Below are 25,055 nucleotides of genomic sequence, written 5' to 3'. Positions count from 1 at the left end.
AAGGTTTTCCATACACAAGGCGGTAAGGGGACATGCTAATAGGGGTTTTATATGTTGTTCTATAGGCCCATAAAGCATCATTCAATCGTAATGACCAATCTTCAAGATGAATTGACCTCAAAAATATATTGTGAAATTATCGAACGAAAAGAGGATCCTATTGGAACATTTAAGCATGTTACTCGTGAAAGTGTGTGGATTGACGGGGTTGATGATCAAAAAATTAAGAAATTAATGAACTTTGATGTGATATTTGTTGCAAATGACTGCGAGGTTTCTTGTAGTTGTCGGGGATTCGAGTTTAAATGGATTCTTTGTAAACACGCACTTAATATATTAATCCGGCATGGAATTGACGTGATACCTGATAAGTACATAAAAAGAAGATGGAGGATAGATGTGAAGAGGTCCCATTCAAGTATGAGAACTAATGTAGGGGTTTGGAAAAATACCGTTGAGCATGATCGTTACAGCATCTTGAACATTCTTTTTAGTGAGGTTGCAGAGAGAGCAGTAAATTCGGAATATGATTTCAATGATATTAAGCTTTTGTTAGACATGAAATTGGAGATGTTAAAGAACTGTGAGATTGAACCAAAGAGTTCTTCCACTAATGAGTGTAATAATGAAAGGGAAGAGAAAGATTCGCCTGAAGCATTTGTGGATGTTGTAATAGATGATTCTGTACTTTATCCAAAACATATAAAGCGTCCAGGCCGACCACGAAGTAATACATATAAAAGCACAACGTAGCAACAAAATAACTTGCAATGATGTGAATACATGTAATGAAGATGTGGCTGTAGCTATTGATGTGTCTGCACCACCAACTAAAAAAACAGGCAGAAATTGGTATTAAGCCGAAGTTAGAAAACTACATGTATGCGTAAATTCCAAGAATTATGATTTTGGGCATATACCAAAAACTTTCGGGACATACAAAATAGTTTTTCCATCCTAGGTGATCTTATAATGGGTGTCTATTGGGTAGTTCAATTACGTATATACCCTTGAACCTAAATCAAAAAATAAACTATTCTAAATATCTCTTCTTCTTTTTCTAATCCATGAATTAAAGAAGAAGAACCAATTGAAGATGAAGGTGTAAAAACTATAATTGAACCAGAAATTGAATCGGAAATTCAACCATTTGAAGCTCCAAATACTGAAATGAGGATAAGAAGGTATTCACTACAAATCCAATCTTTTATTTGTTGTTTTTCATGGATTGAATGGGTTAAATTGCTAAAAACTTAGGTTTTTGACGGTTACAGTAGCGGGTTCGTCTGATAATTGAGTTGAGTTTTGAGCCGAACTGTTCTTGAAATTTCACCTTGAAAGTGTCTATGAACAGTTCGGCTGATAATTGAGTTGAGTTTTTAGCCGAACCCCAAAATGTGTATTTAATACATCCCAGAATAGTGTCAGGTTCGGCTAATACCTTGCAAACCTTCCCGGCCGAACCTAAGAAGTGAAATTTACCCCGGGTGGTTGTCAGGTTCGGCTGACTCGATTAGGTCACTTTCAAGCCGAACCTCTCTGTGTAAACACTTCGAAAATATTGATTTGCAGGCTCTAGGTTCGGCTAGCTCGTGTTGCTGAGTTATCAGCCGAACCTTCTCTTTGCACACTCAAGTTTTTCGATCTTGTTTTGGCAATAACTTTTTCGTCTGATGTCGGAATGACCTCGCGTTGTGTTTTTCTTTTTATTCTCTTGAAGTTGAAGATAAGATATCATTGATTTTAATGAGTTTAATATGGACCTTGGTATTCTTCATCATTAGACTTCACTTTCTTAATACTTTTAATAATTTCCACTTTTTTTGTTTGGTTCATCCTATGAAAAGGCTGCACAATAGAAAACATATGTAATAAAAAGCCTAACCGCTAAATGTGTATGAATTTAAGTGTTTCATGGAAAATCAGTATCATGTTCGGCGGATGTTATTTTTTGAATATGAGTCGAACTTGGAAAAATATATAGTTCGGCTGCTACGATATTTAGAGTGAAAACCGAACCTAACTCTCAGGAATAGGTTCGGCTTGTTATTAGACTTTAATATAAGCCGAACTAGGATCTTGCAAATAGGTTGGAAGTTGGAAAATGAAGGTTCGGCGTAAAACGTTAACAAATTCAGCTAGCCGAACTGTTCATCAATATAGTGGGTCCGGCTTATATATTTAAGCCGAACATAGTCCTGGTTCGCCGAACCATGATGTAAAATACATTTTTTTTGATGATTTCAAGCTACAAAAGTGAAATTAAACATACAATAGAAGTATACATGTGTGTTAGAAGTGAAATTAAACATACGATAGAAGTGAAATTAACACTAATACGTAAAGGGTAGATTTGCCATTTTAAAAAATTTGGGTTAAGGGGTTATCTGATTTTGCTATTTGATAACCCTTTTTTGTCTCTATTCGGTATCCCTTGAAAGATTTTGGTATGCCCAAAATCATAATTCAATTCCAAGCCACTCCTAGATCAAGAAAATTTTGGTATGCCCAAAATCATAATTCAATTCCAAGCCACTCCTAGTTTCAAATCCTGAGAACGACTTTGAGATCATTTTCTTGATCGAATACTGTAAGCTGTGTAATGTAATATTTTAACAGGAAAGAAATTCCTCCAAAGATTACTGACAGGGAGAGAGGATAGAGTGTCTGCGCCTTCTGTGGATCTATACATTCATCTTGCTAATCCCAACTTGGGGGAATTTTTCCGCGTATTTCACAACCTTGTCCTTTAACTGTTGAATCAGCTCTTGAAAACCTTCACTGATGGGTGCATCCACTGAGTGCCATGAGCTTCTGTTCTTCAAGGCTAGTTTCACTGCTTCGTTAAAAAATCCTGCAACTGCAACAAAGTCCTCCTCGATAAACCCCCTTGAGGTGAGGACAAGAGATCCTAAAACACCAGAAATCAAGAGTAATTAATTAGAGGTTAAATAGAATTATTTTATAACACAATTTAAATTGAAAGGATAAAATTATTTACCCATTTGAATCCCATCAGGACTCATGTTTCTATCCGCAGTAATACAAGCAACCTCCATTATCTTCAGGACTCTTTGGGCATCAATACCACTGTTTCCCAGGTTAACCACAACCAAATGGTTGTCAGTTCCATCAGTGACAATTTTATAGCCCAAGTCTTTTAAAGTCTGCAAAAAAGTAGGTAAAATTATCACCAGATTCACTAAGCTATACAGAATAAGTAATACAAAACTCAAAAAATTATTAATCTTTACCTCGGCAAACTTCCTTGCGTTTTTAACAATCCGCTCCTGAAAGGTTTTATACTCCTGTGTATTGGCCTAGATAAAAAGATAAAATTAGTCAGCTACTGATGTTTAGTAACTCAAAGAATAAACATTGTACACAGGTCACATTCCCAAGTATATTAACAGCTTGTGCTGCATATTATGCATTCTTGAAGTCGAAAAAAAAAAAGAAAAAAAAAAGGGGAAAAAAACTCATTCTTGAAGTCGAAGACGTGGTTTCTTGAAACTTAGCAATAGTGGGATGTGCAAGGAAAGGGTGCAATGAAGAAGCTTTGTTGTTGTTTAAGATGATGCATCTAAGGAAAATAAAGATCGACCATTTTACTGATCCACTAAAACACATTAGTTTCTGTTCAGTATCTAGAAACTAACTCATTGCCTAATTATAAAAACTGGTTTTGGTAACTGGAAATTTATGGGCTCTTGTTAATATAAACGCAAAATGTGGTAGATTATATTGTGCTTTTAGAATATTCCTCAGTGTGGGGACCGAGATGTGGTTTCATGGACATTACTAATCTCTGGTCCGCACTTAAACTTTATTATGAAATGAGAGCCACAGAAATTGAACATGATCTTTTTTGTCATCGCAAGTGTTTTCAGTGCTTGCACAGAATTAACTTACTTAGCAGTTGGAAAACAAGTGCATGTTTCATCTCTATCAATAGGTAATTCATTAGTGACAATTTATGCAAAATGTGGATGTCGTGTTGATGCATTTAAAAGATGTGGTTTCTTCGACAGCTTTGATTGTTGGCTACGCACAAACTGTGAGGGTAAAAGCTCTCCAAAGCTTTATAATCAGACAATCGTGAGTGGGAGGAGACCTGATTATGTTACGTTTGTTGGTCTGTTCTTAGTATGCAGCCATGCAGGTCTTGTCAAGGAAGGTTTCTGTTACTATATATGAATCTATGGAAATGGTTCACCGTATTAAACCCTGGGCATGAGCATTTTAGTTGCATGATTGATCTTTTTGGGCATTCTAGGAAAATTGATAAAATTATAGAGTTGCTGATTTACATACTTGCTTCAGTGCCACTGCTAAGGCCACGATCGTCTGGTTGTGGGGACCACCTTGAAATCCTGGAAAGACAGCTTTATTGATGCTGTCTTCAATTGTACGCTGCAAGGCAAAGATAATTAAGTTATATGTACTACGTAACTAATTTTTGAAAATAAACATTTCATAGTAAGAGTACAATATCAACAGCGAAGACAATAAACTACATTAACTGACCTCTTTTCCATTTTTGATAAACTTCTGCCCCTTTTTGTAAAAGATCAGGGCTCCACGTGGCCCACATAGGGATCTTTGAGTTGAAATGATCACTACATCTGCATGCTTGAAAGGAGAAGAAATTTGATCCGCGACTATCAAGCCAGCTATATCAGATACATCGGCCACCAGAAAAGCTTTCGTCTTGTTGCAGAACTACAGAGCCCATGAAGAGAGAATTCACATTACATAATACATATAGTTGGAGAATTTAAATTCAAAATTTCTATACAAAGTATAACAAAAGAAATAGCTACAAAAATAACCACTAAACCCGAACATTAAAAGTACTCAATCCATAGTAGTATGAAACAAACAGCATTGCACTCTATTAAAAAATATAAACCAACATAATTACGTGTGGTGATAGTCTTTAGCAGTGGGAGGGCAGTTAAATGATTTTCCACTCTCCACTCTATTTGAAATTAAATAATAGTTAGATGAGAATTCGCCGCCTCAAAGACAACAAACTGAGGAGTAGGCATAAGCCTGAATTTACAAAGGAGCCCGTGTCAATGATTATCTTTGCCAATGCTAATATATTTTTTCACCACAAAGAATTGTTTTCGCAGGCTCGTCTCCGTTACTTCCTATATCATCTAATTCTGCATTACTCATTGTCCAGAGCTACTAATTTTGCAGTTGATTCTCACTTTCACTCTAATCATTACAACAACCAACCCATTATGTTCAGTTCTGTAAACAATGGATCTATAAGAGTAGTCATGACCCTGAAGCTCGTCAGCTTTTTGCATGATAGTCACAACCTGGTGGCACATCAGGAGGAGCACCAGCCATGTATTTTAGAACAAGACACACTTATCCTAATTGTGCTGTTATACACACTTTATACATGATTAATTCGGAGACTTGACCTTAGCTTGAAAACTATTATGGTACAGAGCCTGATAATCTTATTGAAACAAGCCCGAGTAACACTGAAGTGGGTACTCAAAATAATCACACTGCTCCGCTCTGAGATTCTTTAGTGCTTCATTTTCTGAGAGAACTTGTATATGATGTACTAGTCTAATCACTCATGATGCTACAGAGTTTTTGAAAGGTGTATCTTCAGCTCAATCATAGATGCAAATTAAAAAAAAGTCGGTCGAAGTTCTATTAGACTTGGCTTTACAAACGAACGTTCAAAAATGTTGGTTTTATGTATCACTGTTCTACTTCAACTCTATTTCAAGCAGTTGCAGTAGTATAGTCAAGTGGTAAGCGATTAGAGTTTCTGGCGATGTAAGTCTCTCCTAAGTCAGGGTCAAAATGGTTTATGTCCAAAAATCAAGTGGCAGACTATCCTACCAAAACATGTTTAGGTCTTAGCTTTCAAAAAGTATAAAATATGTTTGGGACTTCTCAATCAAAGGATCCATGTCAAGTTGGTTCCAGCTTAATATTTACTCCTACCTTTGCTATCAAAACCAAGAGAAGTTCTTTCTTAAATATAAGTTCAAGCTAATAAAACAATCTCTAAGCCACATACTATGCATCACCAAACATATATAATATAAGATATCAGCTTTATTTTAGTATATTACCGTGCGCATTCGTTCGTATTTGAAGGAGCGTGGATATCCAGTTGCACCAGCAACTATTAGATTTGGCTTAAACATACCAACTTGCTGCTCCAACTGAACCAAATTAAAATTGAATTATTAGTTAACCATTTTAACTTGAAAGAATGACAATTTTCTTGAAACTGATTATTTTCCAGAAAATACACCTGATTATATTCAATGTAGCCGGCCCTGTCTAATTTATATGGGCGGCTGTTAAAATGTTCAGAAGCAGTCTGCCGAAAAACAAACAAACAAGCATGAGGAAAAGATCTTATAGGGGCGTGAGTTATAAAGTTTTTCATAATTTAGCCAGAAAATAAGAATAGGAAATACGGACCTCGTACGATGGAAAATGCATAATTTTCCCTCGTGGCGTTAGGAGTGCGGTATAAACTTCAAACATGGCAGTCGATCGAGAAATTGATTGCACGTTAACTGTACTAAATTAATTTAGAAAACGACAAATTAGAAAAAGAAAAAAGAATTTCTCAAAGAATTTCCAAAAGAATTTTACCTCCCCATTCAGCAGGGTTCAAACCAAACAGGCTCAAAGCACGGAACTGACAAAATCTTTCTGCCTTGTCGATTGATCTGCAAAGATAATGTTTAAGAGTCCATATATATCATTACAGAGTTAACGAAGTAATCAAATCACTAACAACAACAACAACAACAACAAAAGGAACAATTAGCTTGCCTTGGAGTTTCAATGAGTGTCACTCTTACTTCAATGTCATAACTAAGATCAGGATAATCTTGTGTTATTCCTTCATCATCATATACAACACCAGGATAGTCCTCTGTGTATTTATTTGTCATAGTAGATCCGAGAACATCCATCACTGATGTAGACGTGACACTCGCAGAAGGCACCAATTCAAATCCCTAAAAGAAACATAAAATTATTGAAAATGAACTCAACAAAATTATTAGATCATCTACAATTGAACCTCTCATCTTGTGAGGCGCCCCAAAAACTAATGCACTGAAGGAGAATAAAGCTTGCAACTGGCTAAACTAAGATCAAAAGTATTTGGTGTTTGCTTCTCTTCACTAAATAATTTGCAAATGTAAATTAAAACAAACGACGAGATGTTTAATTATAGCGTGGTAGCAACATTTTAATGAATTTTGGGTGCTTCAGACTGATTGGGGTAAGGTAACCAAATTTAGGCTATCAGTTTTAATGTTTTGGTTTGCCACTATGTTAGCCTGTAATCTTGTACAAGTATATCGGCAATAACAAATTTATTATTACTGCCTGTGCAGCGAGAATAACCTACTTGATGCACAAGCAAATTTATTATTAATAGAAAGTGTAATGGAGGTATAAGAAAGTCTACTAGCAAACTAATCAGGCAATTACATTTTCCTAGAGCACTCCCTCAATCACTATGAACATTGAACATCAAACATAGCAAAAGAAACATGTAACGAATTCGTGAGGAGTTTAAAAGAAACAAGAAATCATTCTCAGTTAGAAACAAGAATTTGTAACCTTGATGATTTCCAACAGAAAAAGAAGATATTTTCCAGGTACTAACCTGCCATTGACTAGCTTTCTCAAAATCAAGAATTTTAGCAATCTCTGGGTCTGCATCCTTCAAAGGAGTATTTAGTTGCTTTAACCACTGAACCAATGAAAGGTTAAGCATTAAAGGAAATAAAACCAAATCTAAAATTAATAAAAATGATTGGAGATCTAATTTTATACTTACTTCGTTATTATTAGAATCACCAGCTAAGGATGACCGAGTTTGAATCTGTGGCGGCTCTGATTTGAGATAGTATACTCCGTTGCACATTCGACCCATTGCCACAACCTTTTCGGATCCTTCTATGTTGTATTCTCCATTGCCAGTATAATCTTTAATCATATATGAACAAAGTCTGATGGTACTAGATGCCGAAGGTGATGATAGGAAAATTGTGAAAGCATCATGGGTGATAGACTCTGGGCTAGTCAGCATATTGCAGGAGATTTGACACTTATTAAAAATAAGGAAAGAGGTGATCTAAGAACGAGATTAGGTGATGGCACTTTTGTAGCTCTTCAACAGAAGGGTACAGGTATAATAGAAAAACTAACTCTGGCTGTGCCCTTCTTTTTACAAACCATACGAGTGCCATTCGCCAGTCCCACTAAGATATCACAATCTTCCTTGTGTTTAATAAGTTTCAAATCTCCTGTAAAATGCTCGCAAGACCCAGAGTCAAAAAGCCATAATGATTTCACAATTTTCCTATCATCACCTTCAGCATCTAGAGGTGAACCTCAATATGCTTCTCGAGGTGAACCTCTTCTGGCATGTCTGATGCATCATCTGAAATTCGCAAATAGCGGGTAGCAAAATAAAATTTCAGTTCCTGCTGGTGACTGGTATATAGCATTAAGATACATTAACAAGACAATTATGAGACTACTTTTTCTTAATGCAAATACAAGGTACTAAGTTAGTGTATGTTCCACAAAGAAATGAGGAAACCCATTCACATGATACATAATGAAAAACAAGCAAATCCATTGACTAAAAAACATAATACATAGATCAAACATCATTTCACAGATGCAATAGAAAAAAAAAATAGGGCAAATAAGAGAACTCACCACAGTTAGCTTCCGATCCTCCTTGGTCACTGACTTCTTTGAGGCATTGATCAGTCTCTAATTCTTCTTCCTTAGGATCCATTAATTGAATCGACACCATACTGAATAAACCCTTCTTCTTCTTCCTTCTTTTTTCTCTCTTGAAGAAACTCAGACAAACCCTCTTTCTTTCTTCTGAGTAAACCCTCTTTCTTTCTTCTGAGTAAACCCTCCTTCTCTCCTGCAAATGATTTTAAAAGGGCGGTCTCGGAAACGAGATACCTGTATCATTTTTCTGTATTTTTTTACTCTACGCCCAACCCTACGTGGCGGTATTTCAATGGTTCGCTGGGGCCTGCCAAATGGGATATTGCCCAATCCACGTGCTACAATCCAGCTCATGTGCACTCAGCTTCTCTGATCCGCCTCTCCACGAACTCTAGCTAAATTTTACTTTTTCTATGCTTGCCAATTTCCCATTCTCTCCCTACGAATGTGACAGTCCTGAAATTTATGGACAACAAGTTTAAGCACGTCCACTAGACCATGATGCATATAGCTCAATTTACATAGTCATCACACGGAGACGCACAAACATCAGTTATTAAAAAAAAAAAAATCCTCGGTTCTCAACTTTTCATTAGTTCAGCCGTCCTTTCGACACCTTATCGAACCGCAGATTCATAAGATAAACACATAACAAGAAAACAACCACCACCATATGAAACTGATAGTCTCGCTTTTCAAGAAACGGAGGGAGCTTTACCATGAAGCCTCCTTCACGGAAATGGTCGATTCTTTATTCTCGGAACAATAAAGTAGTACTTCAATTTTAGCTTCAGCCATAAATAACAACTTTCTTCTACGGAAATCCCTTTTTAAAACCCTAAATGAACTGAATACCCGCTCAAGTGATTATGATTCAAATTTTTTGACAAACCTCGTCAACCGAATTATTTTTTTCGGTCTTGACTTGTGCAAACGGACTAAGTGAATAACCATGCTTAGATTTTTTTTTGATCGATAAGGAAAGAATTTTATTGATCAAGAATAGGGGTACAAGAGGCTTGAACCGCCTGGGGGAAAAGAAAGAAAGAAACGGAAAAAATACTTGACAAAACAAGCCAAAAACCAAAACCCTAAAACAAATTAAGGTGGAAAACAGACATTAACCCAATTCTCAATAACAGAGTTAAATGACATATCTTCGAACTCTTTGATAAAGAACGCCCATTCAAATAAGGTGTATTTGATCACATGTATGACTTGCTCCTTAGAATTAACTTTATTTGTGAAGACTCTGGAATTTCTTTCCTTCCAAGTGCAACATAGAATCGCAGCAGCTAACATATTCCATAATAACTTCTTCTGAACTGTATCAAAATTCAGTTGCCAGGCTAACAATGCAGCAAGGACAGTAGATGGCATTGTGAAACAAAAATTCATCTTTTCTATAAAATGGTGCCAGATACCAGAGACGAATTCACAATGTAAGAAAAGATGAGAAGTGTTTCATCATTGTTGCAGAAAAGACATGAACTTGAAATTGTGAAGCCTTTTCGAATGAGAGTGTCTCTTGTGGGAAATCTGTAGTGGCATAAACACCAAACAAAGAAAGCAATCTTCGGTGAAAATTTTTATTGCCACAAAAATTGAAAGATTTCTTCACCTGCAACATCAGCTGGAGCCAAGAGCTTATTGTAACAAGAGCTTACTGAGAAATGCTTTTTAGCTGTTAATTCCCATTGATAAATATCTTCACTGTTAGGATTCAAGCTGAAGTTATTTAAACTTTCATGATAGTCTCTTATAGCTTCAACTGATAGTCTCCTTGGAAGTTTAAGATTTTGCATAAGATCTGAAATGGTACCTGAGCAAACAGCAGCCACAGATAAAGTCTTGGATCTTTCCACTGCATACAAATGAGGGAAAACATTACAAAGTGCATCATCCAACAACCAATTATCCTCCCAAAATCTTGTTTTCTGACCATTGTTAACCTTGAATTTACAGTTTTGTAAGAAGAACTTTTTTCTTTGCATAATACCCCTCCAAACAGAAACACCATAAGCACACTTAGGTTGCTTGGAAAGCCAATCTACTCCTTCAGTACCATATTTTTCATCAACTATTTTCCTTCATAAGGCATCTGACTCATTTGAAATCTCCATAACCATTTAACTAAGAGAGCATTGTTCATGATTTTCAGCTTTTTAACACCCAAACCACCATTTTTCTTCCTCCTACAAATAGCATCCCATTTAACCAAATGCAATTTCCTATGTCCTTTGTTATCATTCCATAAGAAATTTATTTTTTCCAACTTAATGATTTAGGAATCTCAAACAAAGATATGATATAGACAGGTAGACTTGAGAGAACACCGTCGATGAGAACAATTTTACCATCTCTTGTGAGGTAATGTTTCTTCCAGCCTGCAAGCTTTGTTGTAAATTTGTTAATAATCCCATCCCACTTATAAATTTCTTTATATTTGTCACCTAAAGGTAAACCCAAATAAATTTTTGGCAGAATTGAGTTGTGACATCCTAAAAGAGAAGTAAACTGATTCATATCTCCATTATAACCAACAACAAATAAATGACTTTTGGAAAAATTAATCTTTAAACCAGTAAATAACTCAAAGCACAATAAAAGAACTCTAAGAAACTTAACTTGCTCCACATCAGCATCCATAAAGATTAAGGTATCATCAGCAAACTGGAGATGACTCACCTTAGTGCCAGAATTAGAAACTTGGAAACCATTAATGAAACCATCCTCCTGAGATTTCTTCATCATAGCAGTAAGAGCTTCACCCACAACTAAAAATAGAAAAGGTGACAAAGGATCACCTTGCATGATGCCTTTCTTGCTCTTGAAATAACCTTCAGAAGACCCGTTGATGACCACTGAAAACTTGACATGTTCCATACAACATTGAATCCATATTCTCCACTTCAAACCATAACCCATCTTCTGAAATGCCTTGTCAATGAAAATCCAATTAACATGGTCAAAAGCCTTTCAAAAATCTAGCTTACAGAGAATACCACAAAACTCCACTCTTCAATCTAGAATCAATCAGCTCATTTGCAATTAGTTACCCGTCAAGAATTTGTCTTTGTTTAATGAAAGCTGATTGTTGTTTTGAGATAACATGTGGAAGAGATATCTTAAATCTTTCTGCCAAAACTTTTGAAAGAATTTTGTAAACTCCATTTACTAAGCTTATTGGCCTCAAATCTTTGATTTCCTCAATAGTATTCTTCTTTGGAATCAGAGCAATGAAAGTATTTTTCAACCTCCAATCTAAGAATCATTTTCCTTGCAGCCCTTTAAAAACCTTCAAAACTTCAATTCTAATGATTTCCCAAGTCTTCTCATAGAATTCTATAGGATATCTATCTGGTCCAGGGGCCTTACTCTTTCCAAGAAACTTTATAGCTTTCAAAATTTCTGCTTCCTCAATCTCTCTTTCTAACCACTCACTCACATCAGAAGGGATTGAATTAAAAAAAAGCATCCATATGAGGTCTAGAAAAAAACTGCTCCTAAAAAAAATTCTTGAAATAATCCACAATGCCACTTTTAATTACATTCTGATACATTGTCATCTGACAATTAACCTTGATCTTAGCAATATGATCTTCTCGTATCTGAAGCAATTTTGTGAAATAATTTTGTGTTTTTATCCAACCCTTTCATGTTCTGTATCTTAGCTCTACTTCTCCACTTTTCATCTTCAAGAATAATCTTCAAGAATGATCAGACATATAACAGTTTTCCGAGTTTGTAATACTGATACCACTGCCTTATATTTGAATCTATAGTAGTTCTATATTTCTCTCTAAATCGATTCGAAATATTCCCGAATAACATCAATGACACATATCACTGTTCCAGGCTATTTTCGAATGATAAAACTTGAATCGTTATTTTGATTCCGAATAATAAATTTTCCTTAACAGAAATTCATCAAGTATGAAAAAATGTTCATTAAGATTAGTCACTATATTTCGAGAAATTATCAAGATACGCTTGACTCGAAATTCTTGTCTATGCATACTAGTCTAATTAGTTATGAGATATCGTCTCAAATGGTATAAAAGTGAATTTAACTTGAGATATAGGTGGTTTAGTCTTCACTTACCTTTTGTTGATGAAGTTCTCCAAAATCTATGGTTGATCTTTGCCTTCACATGGTACAACGCGATGATGACTAACGTGATCCACCGTTTCTCAACTACATTTTTATCCTAGTCAGAGACTTAACTAATTATAGACTAGAAATAAAGATATAGTTTTGACAACAAGCTTGAGATAGCAACACTTGTGAGTTCGACCGAGTAATTCTCTAACAATCTCCCCTTTTGTCATTTTTAGTGACAAAACTATCAATACATATGGATAAAAAATAAAGCTTCGACAACTTCTTGATTCCGACATGTCTTGATTTCCTTGGTATCTTCAACTCTTTGAACCATTCATAATTTCAAGTTGCAATTATTCTGAACGTGTTCAAATCAGCATCATTATTGTTGAAGAACTGATTCCATAGCGATAACTTTTGAAAACAAATACACTTAATCGCCGTTATACATAAGCATAGTATTCTTCCTTTCTACAAAGTTCAATTGTATCCCAACTTTGAAGTAATACTACGGTGTTATGTTTCTCCCACTTAATCAATACTTACATCTTTTGTATAATAGGTGAACCTTATAGATTATTAATTCACTCCCCCTTACAAAATGATTCGTAAACATATGTATGTAGTATGAAACTACTAAATAATTCTCCCCCTTTTTTTTAATAAAATTAACAAAGGTACGGAAATCGCGGGATTGTAATGAATACAATCAAAAGATATGTCAAGTCTTAAGGAAGTTTTGAGATTCCACATTATAACATAGTTAAAATGCAACTCCTCACATCAACTTTTTTAGATGATATCACATAGTAATAAATAATTACCGTTCATCTAGGAGATTAAAAAGATACAAGTATCCTCTTTCAAATTCCACAGCCACACTTCCCACAAAGTTTTAGAGCACTGCTCGGTCGAAATCGCATGCGTTGCTATCTCAAGCATGTTTTTCAAATTTAGTTGTTAAAACTGTATATCTTGATTTCTAGACTACTTATAGATAAGTCTCGGTTTAGGACAGTTTGTTGTAGTTGAGCTCCAGACTCCATGGCGATCATCTTACGAAAATGAAGAACTACTCAAGGAACCAGTAGAACTTCATCCGACTAAAAGGTATGTGGAGACTTCAACTTATCTATCACTCAAAAGTTTATCTCTATACCTCCTATTCTTGAGACAAAGTCGTATAAGTATGATAGTTTTCATACATACATATTTTCTATATCGAGTCGAGTTTACTCGCTATCTTTTTCTCGAAATACGTATTGGTAAGCTTCCGCTTTAACCACTTTTCGTCTTTATCCGTGACGAAATGCATGATGACGTTTCAATCTTGAAAATAGCTTTGATGATGATAGTCGTGAATAAAAATTGTTATAACATTATAGAAGAATGTTTCAATGATTGAAATGTAGAGTTGAGATTATGTAACCAACTATGGATATAAGCATATATAGTGTGTTCGCACATCAGTGTAAAAATCCATGTGTCGGAAACCAATTGTATGTACTTGTACATGCGACATTGGTAAAGGAGACAGGTTGGGTACGCGCACTGGAGGAAGTTTTCCAACCGAAAATTTCTGCCGGAGTTTGTAGTTTACAAACTGGAAAACCAGTCACCTTAGGTATGCATACCCCCACGCGTACTCACGAAACTTTTCAAACCGAAAATTTCTGCTGAGTTTCAAACTAAAATCCGGTATCTAAGGTACACGTACCCGTACCCATGCTGGTTATTTCTCAAATCGGAAGTTCATGAACTTAAAATAATAAATCAATAATGAATGCAATCTTTGCAAACCATGGCTACATTGTTCATGAATTGATTCAAGTGAATCAAACCGATTTTGTTTCAGTTATATCTATGTATAAATACCTAAGCAATTGAACAACTCTTCAACTAGTTCTTTTGAAGTCATTTGAACTAGTTATAAAGAATATGAATATGGTTGATATGAAAGTACTCATATGGCTAACCTCGGTTAACTATTTGTGAACCAACCAAGTGTACACGTTTAGGTACGGTTACTCAAACCTAAATGAAACACATTTCTTTTGTGTATGACAAGCTAAGTTTCGATCTAACGATTTAAAGATATTAGTTTGGAGAAATCAGGTTTTTTCATCTAACGATGAATATTGAATGCTTTGTTACCAAGGCAACTTAGATTGCAAACCCTGATTTGAAAATTATATAAAGGAGACATCTAGCAACTGGAAAAACTAATCCCCACGCCTCATGTGTGATACTAGTTGGTTTTGCTAGATTTGATTCTCCTTTAACCTTAGGTTTCTTCCCGAGACCCTGTAGGTTAACGACTGAAAGACTTCATTGGGGTTGTGAAGCCAGACGAAACTACTTCTCTTGTAGTTGAGCGATCTGATCTTGCCATTTTTTATCGTACAAGTTCAATTGAATAATTGGCTTGAGATTTATCTCCGATAGGGCAAGATAAAAAGAAATCATGAACATCTTCGTCTCATCGTTTGTGATTCCGCAACATCTTGTTTTGCTACTATACGATTAAGATTGTTGTGAGGTGACTGATATTTCTAGGCCGTTCTTCAGGAATATAAGTCCAGATTATGAATTAGTTCATGTTCACCTTGATTTATCAAAAGACGCAACAAAAACTCTTAGGCCTATCTGTGGGATACAGATTTAACTATCATAGACTTTTCTGTGTGATACAGATTTGTTTATGAAAGTCTTCGACTTTGGGTCGTAGCAACTCTTGGTTGTGGGTGAGATCAGCTAAGGGAATCAAGTGCGCAGTATCCTGCTGGGATCAGAGACGTAAGGAGCGCAACTGTACCTTGAATCAGTGTGAAATTTATTAGGGTTGAACTACAGTCCAAACCGAAGTTAGTTTGTAGTAGGTTAGTATCTGTAGCGGCTTAATACAGTGTGGTGTTCAATCTGGGCTAGGTCCCGGGGTTTTCTGTATTTGCGGTTTCCTCGTTAACAAAATTTCTGGTGTCTGTGTTATTCTTATTCCGCATTATATTTTGTTATATAATTGAAATATCACAGGTTGTGCATTAAGATCAATCAATTAGAATATCCAACCTTTGGTTGTTGAGTTAAATTGATTGACACTTGGATATTGGTCTTTGGTACCATCCAAGTTATTATCCTTGTATTTAACAAAGACTCGCAGATTTCTATTTGCTTGAGTAAAGATCAAATCAAGTGAGAGAGATATTAACTCCTCGATATACTTTTCTCTAGATTGAGTCTGATTGTCTAGTTGATTCTCTAGAAAGTATATTAGAGTTAGTCCATGCAGATTTCTAATCGAAATATTGGGTGTGGTTGTTAGAACCCTGCTTTTTTCACAAAGATATAGCAATTAATCACAAGTTCATTTAAGAACTCTCCCCCATTTGATGTCATTTCCAAGAGAACAACATGAGTGACCTTGCTTTATAAAAATAAGGATTTTGTTGGACATTAAGAAAGCACATAGATTTGTATTCGAAAATCGAACTAAAATAATCTCTACGCCAATCATGGATAAAAATATAATTCTTGATCGATATGACTCAACATAAGAAAGTATTACAGAGTGTGTCAAAAAGTAAAAAAAATAAAAGTGTGATCACAAGTATATCAATACTGCGAGAATTTCTCAAAGAGTTTGTTCTATTCTCCATTTATAAAAAACATAATAGATTTAACTTCTGAGCATATATGAAATATTAGCTGATTCACGAAAACGTAAACACACAAATACTTCATAAGACTTTTGAAATAATTAAAACCTATAATGATTACATACTGCAAGTTCATCTCCCATCAACTGTAGAATTTAAATAAATAAATCTAAAAACATGCAAGATGAAAATTGTTGGAAATAGCTTGTGTAATCACAATTTTCTATGCCAAACCCTAGTTATCCTTCTCAAACGTAAGAATAAATTCTCACAAGAAGTTTCCTAGACATAAAAAAACAAGTATTTCAGAATCTTATAACTTCATATATTTTTCATACCTTCCTAGCAACTCCATCGAAGAAGGTTTGCGTGTTTTATCTCCTCTAAATTAGGACTCGTGAACTGATGTGTTGTATAAAGTGGTAGCAAAAGTTCGTTTCTGAGACTTGTAGAGATTCGATTTTAGATTCAAACTCAATAGAAAATTTAAGAAGTTGTTATCAAGATTATAAAAAGCACCGAGACTCAAGATTCCACCGTTGACCAATTAAGTGATTTAATCTAATCAATGTTCATGCAATTCTTTGCGTTTAAAATGATTCTAATTTATTGCCTCTAGTATATTTTTGAAGTAACAATTGTATACATCAAGCATGAAACATTAAAAGTCTTAAACTAAGCATGTCCCATCAAAACGGATCACAATCATTCAATAAAAATCAATTTTCCAATATTAGTTCCATGCAAATAATCATAAAAGAAATTGCAAGAATTAATTAAAATAGAAATATACCACTTTTCATGGAACAATGGCTTCCTCCGTCACCTCAACTAAGGGGTTTAGCTCCTCATATTATTCACGTGCTCAAATAGGTGTCCATAACTCAAAAAGGTGAAAAACAAGAGAAGATTAATAAAGCAAACAGTTTGCAACATTTTATAGACGTTAGAAACAGATTTTTACAGAGAACTGTTGCAATATGAACTGTTACAGGAAACCATAGAAGAGATGTGTTGTATAATAAACGACTGTTCTGAAGGGTCTAATGTTCTTCGTGTTCTTCCTTCTACACCAGCAGAACTCGACTTTCTGCAACTTCAATTTTTCGGCTCTGTTGTGTTTTAAACTTCCCCTAACTTTCTCTAAACTTCCATCCCTTCCCCTGGAACTCGACAATGCCTTTTATACACCTCAGAAACCTAAAAATATCGATTAAATTTCTTCCTTTCCTTTCCGTGCAAGTCACGACAATAATATCTGTGCCGACTTATTTACGCGGTACTAACCTGTCCAAACCATCCCAAACTCTCTATTAGGTAATTACGTATCTTAGGAAAGATTATCTACGATTTAGTCTCCCCAAGTCTTCCAAAATCAGGCCAACAGAGACTCGTAACTTCTTTTACCTCTGTTTCCTTCTCCCGGGTTATCAAGCCCAATTCCTTCGATCCAATCAATAGCAACAACCCTGTAATGCTCTAAGAAGTCCATCCCACAAAAATTCCGAGATTGAATCTCTTTAAATCCTCCCAAAAATGCGAACCCTAATCTGCCTCTCGTCTGGTAATATTTCCCTCCTTTTTCTGAAATTCAAAATAAAGAGGATGACCTCCCCTTATCCGTGGCTGGCCTCCCTTTAGCAACATGGGCGGAAATAGTAATTTTTGGGGTGCGCATAGTTTTCTTGGGTGTTTTTATAAATTCTTCTGGGTGCCTTTAACACTTTTCTCTGGGGGTCCAAGTGCCACTTTTCGAGCCAATTTCTCCGCAAGAGATTATTTCTCCAAAAACACCTACAAAGACATAAAAATGCCAAAATAAATACAAAAATGAGCACCATCAATATATAGAATCGAGAAAAATAGGACACAAAAATGTGTCCATCATGAACCGGTTACGGTCAAGGAACAAGAAGATATTACGGGTTGACAGCTAAACAAAGACAATTTTCATCTTCTCATAACAACAAATTCTAAGCTCAATAAACTTAGTGTATCACCACTGAGCACATAGATGTATATTGTTGTGGAATGAATTAAACTAATTGAACAAAATCTGCCAATTACTTAATCCTTTTTCTGAAAATATGTTGATAAAAACAATCAATCAAGAGTCCAACTTAAGTAATCTTGATATAAAAAAAATATTTGTTATAAGTAAATTCCTCGTAACTCTCAAGTTAGTTCAAAGAACTCATCTGTCGAGGTTAATCAACAAAATGAGACAGAGTTTCATCACTAGTATCGGAAAGTGATACATGGAGATTAGCTTTCTTGTGATGTTGTCTTTGTTTTCTTTCCTTTCTTCTATTACGTTTGTGTGAGGAATTGATTTATTTTCCTTTGAAACAAGAGAGTTCGAAAATCCTATTTACTTGTACGTTTTTCTGAAGAAGGATTTATCTGAGAGGAAAGATGTGGACCTCTTGAGATTCGTTTCAGAGAGTCAGAATCACTTGGATTCCAGTTTCTGAACTTAGGTCCTCCAGGATTACTTCCATTATCAGTTAAACAACTGATATTTATAGTGTTATTAGACACTTTATTATGAAAATGATTGTACTTATGGAACTTTCTTGAGGAATCACCCTGATTATTCCTTCAATAAGTTTCCTAGTTTTTTTGCAGAAATATAACCTATTGCAGTCAGATTTTTTACCTATTTAATTGCAAAGTTAAGCTATTTTTGAAGATCATAAATCTGATTCTTTCTAGAATAAAAATTTTAAGCAATATGATTCTTCTTTCCGCAGTGTGAACAGATTCGTGGAATAGAAACCTTTGTTGCGCTATCTTTACTAGTAACTTCATTAAATGCTGGCAGACTACATGAACGTTTCTTACCGGACATCTCTTCGGAATTAACTTTTTCTTTGTTAGGTAATGTCACAGGGACAGTAACCTCAGTCAAGGAGGAAAAAATACTTTTTAAAACAGAGTTTTCCTTTTTCAAGAGGGTACACTGTTTCAGAGCTAATAAGAGATCTGTAACACGTTTCTCTTTTTCAACACAAAGACAGTCCAGTTCTAATGAGTGAAACTTAAGTAGACGATCTTATCTTATCGAACTTTATTTAACAATATCTTCAAGATTGCTAATCTTCTCATCACGAATAGTAATTTATTGAGCAAATTTTTTTTATACAGTTAGAAAATGTTTCAATATAACCTTAGAGTTTACGTTCCTTGTTGAGGGACTTATCAAGCTCATCAAGATACCGAGAAAACTTTTCCTCAATATCTCTAATGTTAGAGGTTTGAAAGTCAACGATCTCAATAGATTTTTTTAAGCTTCTGGTAAGTTTCAACTTAGATTCTGATTTTAATCCATTGGTAATTAAGGAAATATATTTTCCATAACTGATAATATGATATCTTTTCCTCTGGATTCGAAAGAATCAACTAAGGAGTTGTCCTTTGAGGTAAGTCCCAAACATTTAGAGTAATCAAAATCGGCGGGAGACATGTTTGTACGTGACTACAGATTCCAAGAGATATCGAAACACAAACTTATTAGGTCTTAACTTGTCTGTCTGTCTAATACCAATTGAAAACGCGGGGATACCAAAATACACCACCAATTTTTTTGTTAAGCAATCTGTATGGACAAACTCAATACAACTCCGAGAGTTAAACTCAATAAAGGAATAATATCTAGAATTATATATCTCTCTCTTGCGATTAAAACATTTACAGAAACAAGTCCTTGAACCTAATTACAAAGATATCACTTAAATGGTACCAAAGACCAATTGTCCATGAATCAATCTAGTTGTATACAACAAACTAAGTCGGGTGTATCTACTCAGATTGATCAACGTACAACCTGTGATATTTCAATTATAAAGAAAAACAATATAATGCAAAAAAATAATAACATGGATGCTAGAAGTTTTGTTAACGAGGAAACCACAAATGAAGAAAACCCCCGGGACCTACTCCAGATTGAACACCAAACTGTATTAAGCCACTACAGACACTAGCCTACTACCAATTAACTTCAGACTTGAATGTAGTTGAGCCCCAAAATGTATCCCACCGATTAAAGTATAGTCACGCTCCTTACGCCTCTTGAATCCATGCAGGACTCCGCGCAATTGATTCCCTTAGATTACGTCACACCAACTAAGAGTTGCTTCAAATCAATTGAAGACTTTAAACCAAATATTCCTCCCACAAATTAAGCCTATATATTGATTTCCTTTTATAATCAAATAACTTGATCAAAGGTGTGGAAATCGATAGCAATATATAAAGTCTAGGTAACCTCAAAATGCAGATTTCTGCAACCCGAAGTACATGCTAGATTATTATTCACCTCACAAGTATAAAACCCGTAGAATCAACAAAGTTTGAGACGAAGAGAACTTTAATGATTTCTACCTATCTTGATCGATGAAAAAGCTCTACAAACAATAAAGATCAAGATAATCAAGTTATCAAGGAAAGATAACTGGACCCGGCTTCAAGAATCCCTATGAAGACTTTGTAGTCGCTAAACCCTAAAAAGGTTAGGAAGAAGACGACTCTAGATACAACTAGGACACACCAAAAAGTAATGTCGGGATTCAAATATCCCAGTTACTTGAAGTTCCCCTTTTATAGATATTCAAAGCATAGGTTGCTTTAGGTTTAAGCTAAGATAACTTTGGAACCAAGCAAACAATATCCACCGTTAGATGAATCTTTGAATCTGATTTACATAAGCAAGATATACACTATGGTTAGGTGAAATCATAACCAAACCGTGTACAAATATTTTTTCAACATGGTTAGCCAAAACTAGCCGTTTTGAACTTGAAAGCTTAATCTTCACTTTCGTGAACACATAAGACATTAACTCTGAGTCACAAGCATTTGATCAAATAAGTATAGTGCTTTTAGAAAATTAATCAAATGCTAATTATCTCATATAAATAATTTAAACACACTTGAAAATATAATCGACATGGTTAGTAAGTGTAAAAGGTACAAATACCATTGCCGTTCGTGAGTCGGTTCAGTCACAGTACCCATACGGTTTGTAAAATTTTAACCAAAACCAAATTTCTGGAGTTCACAAAATTTTTTAGGTTTGCGTATCGGTTTGTAAACTTTCCACCAAACCAAAGTTTCGGAGTTCACAAAACTTTTTGGGTTTGCGTACAGGTTTGGAAACCTTAAGACTGTCATCGATTCCCATAACTAAATTGGTTTTCGTACCGGTTTGGATACGCTATTGAGTTCAAGAACACAAAAATGTTTTAATTTGTGTACCAGTTTGGATCTCACCCCGACTCTGTAACTACAGTTCAAGAATGGTTCGCGTACGAGTATGCATACCGATCCGGTTCACGGGTTAAACAGATTTTCACATGATGTGCATAATATGCGTATCACAAATCTGTAATTCGATATATAGCTACTCCACTACGTGTACGAGTACGTGTAATAGGGTTCAGACGTATAACAATTTTCTCAGTTTGTAAGAATGATACTACTGTCTTGTATCCGATCTATAATAGTTATACTGTTAGAGCACTGCTCGGTCGAACTCGCAAGCGTTGTTATCTCAAGATTGTTTGTCAAGTTTAGTTGACAACTATAAGTATTGATTTCTAATCTACTTATAGCTAAGTCTCGGATTAGGATAGTAAGTGTAATTGAGCATTATACTTCACGGAGTTTTTCGAATGAAGACGAAGAACTACTCAAGGGAACCTGTGAAACTTCATCAACAAAAGGTATTGGAGACTGGAACCCATCTATCACTCAAAATTATATCTGCTCTATCTCCTATTCGAGACAAAAAGTCGTATTGCTATATAGACTTCAATTATACACATTGGTATTTCGAGCCGAGTTTATCTCGCTTATCTATTTCTCGAATATGAGTTGCTAAGCTTTCACTTTAACCGAGTTCATCTTTTATTCTTGACGAAAGTCAGAAGATGATCATGTGAAAAGCGCCTTGTAACATCTTACAAGATTTGTGTGAGACATTCATTTGATGTAGACGCGGAATGTTTCGTATTGATCAATCGATCACTTAAAAATTTCTTTGAAGCTAATATCTTGTGTGAGACAGCTATTTTCGTCTTACAAGAATATTTCAATGATTAAAATGAGGGTTTAGAACATGTAACCATGATTGGGTATAAACATAGTGTGTATTCACATTTGTGTAAAGTCCAAAACCGGGAACCATGGTATATGTACCCGTACGCGTACTGGCAGAAGTTCAAGTTCCTTGAATTTCTGCTGGAGTTTGGAAGTATAAATGGTATGTGTACCCGTACGCATACTGGCGTAACCAAACTCAGTCCGGCTACTTAGGTATGCGTACCCGTTTGCATACTTAAGTAGGTTATATTCTAAAATCGGTTTGTTCATGAACTAATACATTTATATAATAAGGAATGCAATCTTTTGCAAACCGTGGCTATAATGTTCATGAAATGATTCGAGTGAATCAAAATCAATTTTTCTTCAATTGTATCTTGTATACTTGTATGACTATATAAACAATTGAATAACTCTCTAACTAGTTTCATTTGAGTCATTTGAACTAGTTATAATAAATATGAATAAGGTTGATATGAAAGTACTCATATGGCTAACCATTGGTTAACTATTGTTGAACCAACTAAGTGTACACGTTTAGGTACGGTTAACTTTATGTAAATGATGGTACATTTCATTTGTGTATAACAAACTAAGTTCGATCTAATGGTTGAAAGATATTATCTTGAATATAATTAGATTTTCATCTAACAGTGAATATTGAATGCTTTGTTACCAAGGTAACATTGATTGCAAACCCTGATTTGAAAACTTTATAAAGGAGAACTCTAACAACTGGGAAGTTGTTTATGGGTAAAAAATGTTTCTGCTAGTTTTGGTAAATTTGGGTGTGTGGATGAGAAAAGAATCTATACCTAAACAAATGTACTGCACGGGAGTACTTTAAATTCGAGAGATCAATCTGTACAATCCTGGCCTAAACCAAGAAATGGCCGTTCCAGTCTTGCTTCGGTCACAAAGTGAAGGAGAAGTGTTGGTCTTAGGAAAGGAAGCGAAGAAGGTGTTGAAACCAGAATGGTTAATTCTGAACGTTTGGCTATTTTATGACTTGTATCAGAATGTGGAACTGGCTTGCGGAATTAAGCTATCAGTCCTTTGGTGTTTTCTGGATACTGTGTTTTTGTTCTCACCAAAACTTGTTGCTTGATGGAAAATAGGTAAAACCTATTTATACAAGTCATAATTGAATACACCCTGGACTCGTAGGAAGTATGAGTGATTGAGTGATGGAAGAGTGGAGAAAATGTATAACTGCCAGAATCCACGCCTACACTGTGTAGGAAATGGTTTTTTTTACACCCACTACTTCTTGTCACCACTAACTGCCCTGTTTTCCTGACACTTTCTTATGATGGACGTCTGGCACGTCGCACGCTGTAAACCGCCAGACCAATACCCTGATGAGCATCCCCCAGTTTGTGACATGTTTGATGTCTCGAGTGTTTTCGTGAAAAACGTGTAGCAGATTTCTACGTGTGGCAAGTCAAAGTCATGAGACTTGCCGTAAGAAAATAACATGTGGTGATATTAGGCTTGCCTTGAATGGACGCCTAAAATTTTCCACAGACCTGTCAATTCCATGGCGAATTTGGACGGCTGAGATTGTATATCATGAGAAAGAGTGACCATTGGTTATGGCCACATCCTATTGTATAGCAAAGTGTCTACATTGTCATAGTGGCGCCTGGCGTAGCCGTAGAGTGGCAGCATGCCAGTGGCATAGCCGTGGTAGCTATTTTGGCATATTGGTGTTATACCGAAATATGGCTTCGGCAACATTCGCCCTGTTGCTAAATTAAACTTAAGGCCTTAGGAGAATCACTTGACCTAGTTGGCATGGCAACTTTAGCTAAATTAGGGTTTGGCATATCTAAACCCTAATTAACACGTGCGGCATGGCTGCGGCAGGGTGGCGTGGATGGCATAGTTAGCGCATGCCAGTGGCACGATAGTGCAAGTAGCACCTGGCGTATCCATGGCCGCTAGATTTTGGCACATTGATGTTAGACCCAAATGTGGCGTGGAAACATTATCCCTGTTGCCACATCAATCCCAATACTCTGGGAAACGTTACTTGGATTGGCTGGCGTAGCAACTTTGCCTGAATTAGGGTTTGGCGTGCCAAGACCCTAATTAGTGCATACGACATGCGACATGTGGCCGTGGTGCATCGACGTTTGTGCAAATGGTGCCATAGCCACGCCAAAGGAACCATATCCAGGCCATCATGTGAAAACGACCACAAGAGTACGGATTGCCACAGGTGGCTATGATATGGCGTCTTTATTAGGGTTTCCTGGGTCCCGCACGGCTCGTGGCATGTTGTGGGTCCCGAAGTGGCATAATTTATACCCCGACTGGAAACTAGGGTTTCGACCATGCAAGGTCGTGTTTCTGGTTAGGATCACCACATTGAAGTTTGTTATGGCGTTGGACACGAACAGAAGATGGGTTGGCACGTA

General features: G+C 35.7%; 1 protein-coding gene across 2 annotated transcripts; it reads right to left on the bottom strand.

Moving 5' to 3' along the window:
* Positions 1-2,268: 2,268 nt before the first annotated feature.
* LOC113271654 (serine hydroxymethyltransferase 2, mitochondrial-like) lies at positions 2,269-8,964 on the bottom strand. 2 transcript variants are annotated; one of them, XM_026521553.1, is made up of 13 exons: positions 8,743-8,964; positions 7,853-8,458; positions 7,679-7,735; positions 6,832-7,019; positions 6,649-6,725; positions 6,472-6,569; positions 6,299-6,367; positions 6,114-6,206; positions 4,528-4,722; positions 4,315-4,413; positions 3,255-3,320; positions 3,002-3,167; positions 2,269-2,911 (listed from the first exon to the last, which is right to left on the bottom strand). In XM_026521553.1, the coding sequence occupies exons 2-13, from the start codon at positions 8,102-8,104 to the stop codon at positions 2,685-2,687; spliced, it is 1,587 nt and encodes a 528-aa protein (XP_026377338.1). In that variant the 5' UTR covers positions 8,105-8,458; positions 8,743-8,964; the 3' UTR covers positions 2,269-2,684. The 2 variants fall into 2 exon arrangements, with proteins under 2 accessions (XP_026377338.1, XP_026377337.1); XM_026521552.1 differs by having other exon boundaries at positions 2,270-2,911; positions 7,679-7,765.
* Between the last annotated feature and the right edge of the window lie 16,091 nt (positions 8,965-25,055).

The sequence above is a fragment of the Papaver somniferum genome, chromosome 4, assembly GCF_003573695.1.
Source record: "Papaver somniferum cultivar HN1 chromosome 4, ASM357369v1, whole genome shotgun sequence".
NCBI classification, from domain to species: Eukaryota; Viridiplantae; Streptophyta; class Magnoliopsida; order Ranunculales; family Papaveraceae; genus Papaver; species Papaver somniferum.
The sequence above is the reverse complement of the archived record's forward strand: the minus strand, read 5'-3'. Positions and strand labels throughout refer to the sequence as shown.